The sequence below is a fragment of the Crinia signifera genome, chromosome 11 (assembly GCF_055691185.1).
Source record: "Crinia signifera chromosome 11, ASM5569118v1, whole genome shotgun sequence".
NCBI lineage: Eukaryota > Metazoa > Chordata > Amphibia > Anura > Myobatrachidae > Crinia > Crinia signifera.
The window spans coordinates 20076099-20082540 of NC_139227.1; the positions used below are offsets into that span (position 1 = coordinate 20076099).

The 6442-nt window shown below is 51.2% G+C and overlaps 1 protein-coding gene across 1 annotated transcript in view; it reads right to left on the bottom strand.

Annotated features, from left to right (window-relative positions):
* Positions 1 to 3440, bottom strand: part of NKD1 (NKD inhibitor of Wnt signaling pathway 1) — a 93441-nt gene extending 90001 nt beyond the window's left edge. Inside the window, exons 1-2 of the mRNA XM_083165354.1 lie at positions 2987 to 3440; positions 2772 to 2804 (exon numbers count right to left, since the gene is read on the bottom strand). Coding sequence (XP_083021480.1) covers positions 2772 to 2804; positions 2987 to 3011 — 58 coding nt within the window. The 5' untranslated portion in view covers positions 3012 to 3440. The remainder of the gene's footprint in view (positions 1 to 2771; positions 2805 to 2986) is intronic.
* Between the last annotated feature and the right edge of the window lie 3002 nt (positions 3441 to 6442).

A 6442-nucleotide genomic window follows, 5' to 3' on the forward strand; every position in this document is an offset into this window, starting at 1 on the left:
AGACCAACCTGAACCATCACTAATTGCGTATTACAATAAATACTGGAATTATAAGATTAGATGTAAGATTACACAGAAATGATGTTTTCTAACTATCCAACTACGCTGCTAATGCAGAGGACAAATGCATTGAATCATGAAGGGGGCAACTAAACTATAAGGTCTTCATACAAGAGTCTGCAATAAGGGAACAGACAGACGCAGAGACTGGATACTGGGCAATAATACAGTGGGGGGGGGGGGGTAATGTTTGTTCCAAGCCTTGGAAGAAGGTGGGTTGGAGATTTGAGAAAAGATCTAAAAACAGGGAAGTGACCATCTGTGATCAAAGCGTAACACTTAGCAGGGGAGAAAGTTGTACCCAGAGTTTTAGGACAGTGGTGACAATATGGGATCAGAGCTTAAAGTATAGTCATCATTTCCAGAGGGCAATTTATGCACTTCATTAAGACACAATCTTTGTCCGTCTCATTAAATAAGCGCAAGGCCATGGCTTGTATGCCAGGCCCTGCTGATACGGACATATGTATAGCTTCCTAATCTAAACATGAAACAATTTGGGGGCAGAACTTCATTCCAAGTCTCTGATGTAAGACCAACTCTGCAGACATTACATAGATGACATACGATACTTGCATCGGGCAATGCACAGCTACAAACTGAAAGCACATTTATCACTTGAAACCCACTTATTAACTTACACATATCAGCCGTGGAAACAAAAGTGATCATAATTCGTACACACAGCTATTAATAGCAAAAGCAATATATATAATGATTCTAATATACATCAATGGGCAAACTTCCCAAGGACTGTGTGAGACAGTGGGACCAGGGCAGGACTGTGTGTGACAGTGGGACCAGGGCAGGACTGTGTGTGACAGTGGGACCAGGGCAGGACTGCGTGTGACAGTGGTACCAGGGCAGGACTGTGTGTGTCAGTGGGACCAGGGCAGGACTGTGTGTGACAGTGGTACCAGGGCAGGACTGCGTGTGACAGCGGTACCAGTGCAGGACTGCGTGTGACAGCGGTACCAGGGCAGGACTGCGTGTGACAGCGGTACCAGGGCAGGACTGTGTGTGACAGCGGTACCAGGGCAGGACTGTGTGTGACAGCGGTACCAGTGCAGGACTGCGTGTGACAGCGGTACCAGGGCAGGACTGCGTGTGACAGCGGTACCAGGGCAGGACTGTGTGTGACAGCGGTACCAGGGCAGGACTGTGTGTGACAGCGGTACCAGTGCAGGACTGTGTGTGACAGCAGTGCCAGGGCAGGACTGTGTGTGACAGTGGGACCAGTGCAGGACTGTGTGTGACAGCGGTACCAGGGCAGGACTGTGTGTGACAGCGGGACCAGTGCAGGACTGTGTGTGACAGTGGTACCAGTGCAGGACTGTGTGTGACAGCAGTGCCAGGGCAGGACTGTGTGTGACAGTGGGACCAGTGCAGGACTGTGTGTGACAGCGGGACCAGGGCAGGACTGTGTGTGACAGCGGGACCAGTGCAGGACTGTGTGTGACAGTGGGACCAGGGCAGGACTGTGTGTGACAGTGGGACCAGTGCAGGACTGTGTGTGACAGCGGGACCAGGGCAGGACTGCGTGTGACAGCGGTGCCAGTGCAGGACTGCGTGTGACAGCGGTACCAGGGCAGGACTGCGTGTGACAGCGGTACCAGTGCAGGACTGCGTGTGACAGCGGTACCAGGGCAGGACTGCGTGTGACAGCGGTACCAGGGCAGGACTGTGTGTGACAGCGGTACCAGTGCAGGACTGTGTGTGACAGCGGTACCAGTGCAGGACTGTGTGTGACAGCGGTACCAGGGCAGGACTGTGTGTGACAGCGGTACCAGGGCAGGACTGTGTGTGACAGCGGTACCAGGGCAGGACTGCGTGTGACAGCGGTACCAGGGCAGGACTGTGTGTGACAGCGGTACCAGGGCAGGACTGCGTGTGACAGCGGTACCAGGGCAGGACTGCGTGTGACAGCGGGACCAGGGCAGGACTGCGTGTGGCAGCGGTACCAGGGCAGAACTGTGTGTGGCAGCGGTACCAGGGCAGGACTGTGTGTGACAGCGGTACCAGGGCAGGACTGCGTGTGACAGCGGTACCAGGGCAGGCCTGTGTGTGACAGCGGTACCAGGGCAGGACTGCGTGTGACAGCGGTACCAGTGCAGGACTGCGTGTGGCAGCGGTACCAGGGCAGGACTGTGTGTGACAGTGGTACCAGGGCAGGACTGTGTGTGACAGTGGTACCAGGGCAGGACTGTGTGTGACAGTGGTACCAGGGCAGGACTGTGTGTGACAGTGCACACAGGAGCAATGGATTAAAACTTTTCTCAACACATAAACCACTGGCCTTCATAAAAGTGGGATTAAAGAATTGACGACAGGTTCGCTACCAATGCCCTAAATGGCTGCAACCTTCTTTGTTTTAGAACAGAGACATTCTATTTCTCCTTTCTTTACTCCAAAAAAGAAAAAGGGCAACCAGACCATTCAGACCAGCTGCACATTGCATGCCACCTATATGGATGCTGAGAAGGCGAAGCAGTGGAAGACAGTCCCTGGGCTGCGCTATCCATTACCTTACATGACCAGGAGTTTTGTAATACTGGGAAACACCAGGACCACAACTTTACAGCACACACTGCAGAATAGTCACCAAACTTCTAGCACACAGCTGACAATCGCTGGCCGGGGGACTGCAACACACAGACCACTATCACACAGAGCCAGGGTCTGTAGGGGGTGGGGGGCAATTCATGTCCTACCTTCAGGGCTCTCTCTGGGTTTGCAAACTGCAGCTGCCAGGCAGAAGGGCAACATAAAGTGCAGGAGGAAACAAAAAACAAAACAGGTAATTAGATGACTGGCTGCAAAAGAGATTTAAAAGCACCAGTTACATACAATAGAGATAGATAGATAGATAGATAGATAGATAGATAGATAGATAGATAGATAGATAGAAAGAATCCTGATCGCTCACCGTGTTTGGAATAAAGTTTCCCCATCTCTCAGCAGGAGATCCCCAGATCCTGAACATCAAATACACATTACAATCCAGTCCAGTTACAATCCATGTGCGCTCCCACAAGGAATGCCAGCCCCCCCTCTGCTGTTTTAAGGCGCAGTCCCCAAAATCCAGAAGCTAGATGCAGTTCTGCAAGGATTCCTAGGAGCAGTGACACCTCATGTGCGCGGATCCTGTGCTATCCTGAGCAGAGAGGTGCAGCCCAGTCTCTGCAGACTCACACGGCAGCCTGCACAGAGCTAGGAGGAGCTATGGGGCTGCTGGAGGGGGGAGAACACAGGGAGGGGAGGGGGAGAATGCAGGGGGAGGTGGGAAGGGAGGGGAGCTGTGGGGTCGAGAAAAACAAGTGAGGGGTGCTGGTCCTGGTCTGGATGGAGAGTGAGCAGCAGAGGGGACCGGGAGCTGACACAGGACATGCTGCTGCTGCTGCTGCTGCTGCTGCTGGTATAGCTGATGTATGGGGGAAGCCTCTCAGGCTGCATACTTTGCCTTATCATTACTTCTGGAACTACATACACGCGTGCTGGAAGTATCAGCTGTAATATTAGATGTAGCTGGACGGATTCGGTATGAAATCCCCACTGTGAAAATCCCGACAGGGTCAAAATCCTGACAAGGACAAAATCCTGACATTTAAAATCCCAACAAAATACCGACATATAGAATTTACAGGTGAAACAGTCAACACATGACTTTCGGTCGACAGGTCGTTCGGTCGACATGGTTTTTTCACTGTTGTTTTTTTACCCGAATGTCGACACAGTCGACATGGACACAGTTGGAAGTGAACCACAGCCCCTCGCATCGCTTCGGGCACGGTGCCTCGCTGTGCTCGGCACACTGTTTTATTCTCCCACCACGCCCTAGTGGATGGTAGGGCATGAAATACTGCCTGTCGGCACATGTCGGCTCAAAAAACTGAAAAAACCCATGTCGACCTTGCGACCTGTCGACCGAAAGTCATGTTGACTGTTTCACCTGTACATTCTATATGTTGGTATTTTGACCTTGTTGGGATTTTAAATGTCGGGATTTTGACCCATTCGGGATTTTGACTGCATCCCAGCTGGACACAACAACTGCCCTTTCCTCAGCAGCTATACTGTATCAGGCTGGCTTTGGTTACACTAGTGTATATTGCTGCATATTGGCAGTTTGTATTATGTTGTGTTGAATGTAACATAACAATTTAAAATACACAGAAATAAAGTTACCGGTACTGGTCTGGGGTGTAAGACCCAATAAGGGGCCCATTCAGACCCTGTCCCCGATGGTGGGGCTCTGCAGGCGTAGTAGGCAATAATGTATAAACCCCCACAGCGAGCGCCTTTGACTAATTGACAGACAGGGGCACACATAAATGGAGGGGGCACCCATAGTGCGTTTGCCATTAACCTGCTCGCTAAGCAGTGAATATACGCAGTCTAGCAAACAGGTCTGAATCGGGCCCCAAAAGTTGATCTTTGATCAGCAAATTCACAAATCGAGGGCCACATGCACTAAGCTTCAAAAGTGATAAAACGGAGAATGATAAACAACCAGCCAATCAGCTCCTGTCTGACACTTTTCAAACACAGTCTGTGACATGGCAGGTAGTAGCTGATTGGCTGGCTGTTTATCACTCTCCATTTTTTCACATTTGAAGCTTAGAGAATCTGGCCTGCGAGATTATCAAATGACTCTGCATGTATCATAGTGCACATGCGCGTAGGGCAATAGTGACAGAAATTGCATATGGATTGTAAATGCAATTTGGCCGGAGCTTGACTGACAGGAAGCCGCATTTGGGGGTGGAATCCGGGTGTTTTTAGGGTGTGTCAGAAAAAAAAACACCTGAGATTTAAAGGAGGGTCTGTGAGGTCTGTGCCGGCCTCGATTAGCCTGTCTCTGTCGCAGATGACGGATAGGGTCAGGGCCGGCTCTACCAAAAGGGAGCTTTAGGCAGCTGCCTAGGGCGCCGGGATCTGGGGGGGCGCCACCAAGTCTACCTACAGATGGAGCATCTTTCATCTTTGGCCGGCGCTCGCCAGACCCCTTGCGCTGGCGAGCGCCGGTGAGAGAAACTGGGACGCTCGTGCGTCTCACACGCACGCGCGTCCCAGTCTCTCGACGGTGGCGATGCGGGTCCCTGCCCATCTCCGCTTCAGGATGGGCAGGGTTAGGGGGGGCGGCGAGGGGCACCGGGGGAGGCGGCGGGGACCCGGGACAAGGTCCGTTGCCACGGGGCGTGCGAGAGCCCCTGTCGGGAGTCGGCCACTGGCGGGGCTGGCGATAGAAACGCCAGCCCTTCAAAGTAGGTATTGGTGGCAGTATGGGGGTCGGGGGGGGGGGGGTGCAGTAGGTTGAAGTTTTGCCTAGGGTGCTGAGAAGCCTTACACCGGCCCTGGATAGGGTCAGACTTACCCACATTTGCACAGACTCGAAAAATCATTTGATGGTTCTTGATTTGCATATGGATTTGCAAGTGGATAGCGAGCAGCGATATTTGTGCAATTCATTCACACACTTGCACAGGGAGTTTTTTCTGTCTGTCTGGATGTCTCGCAGTCATCTGCAAATTTGCATTTCTGGTCCATAAGCCGTGTCTTAGTTTGCAATCTGTGTAAATAAAATATGTGTGTTCCATAACTAGGCTGTGACAAATTATGTGTGGTAACAGAGAAGCTGCTTTAAGGGTATATGCTCTCATACTAACAGTGCCACTCCTCATTTGTACTTCATACTAACAGAGGCACTCCACCTCATCTGTTCTAGTGTTCATCCTAGCACCCGCCAACTTTGAAAACCCATGCAGTTCCACTTCCCTGCCTGGGGTGTCTCTCCCTGGTGCAGTGCTTCTACCACAGTGTGGTCTGAATATAAGCACTAATATGCAAACCGGACCTGTGCTAGAAACAGCACAGCAGACAGCGACACCCCAGGCAGGGAGGGGAACTGCATGGGTTTTCAAAGTTGGCGGGTGCTAGAATGAACACTACTGTTCTACATACTAACAGTGCCACTCCTCATCTGTACTTCATACTAACAGTGCCACTCTTCATTTGTACTTCATACTAACAGAGGCACTCCACCTCATCTGTTCTACATACTAACAGAGGCACTCCACCTCATCTGTTCTACTTGCTAACAGTGCCACTCCTCATCTGTACTTCATACTAACAGAGGCACTCCACCTCATCTGTTCTACATACTAACAGTGCCACTCCTCATCTGTACTTCATACTAACAGTGCCACTCCTCATCTGTACTTCATACTAACAGAGGCACTCCACCTCATCTGTTCTACATACTAACAGTGCCACTCCTCATCTGTACTTCATACTAACAGAGGAACTCCACCTCATCTGTTCTACATACTAACATGGCCACTCCTCATCTGTACTTCAAACTAACAGTGCCACTCCTCATCTG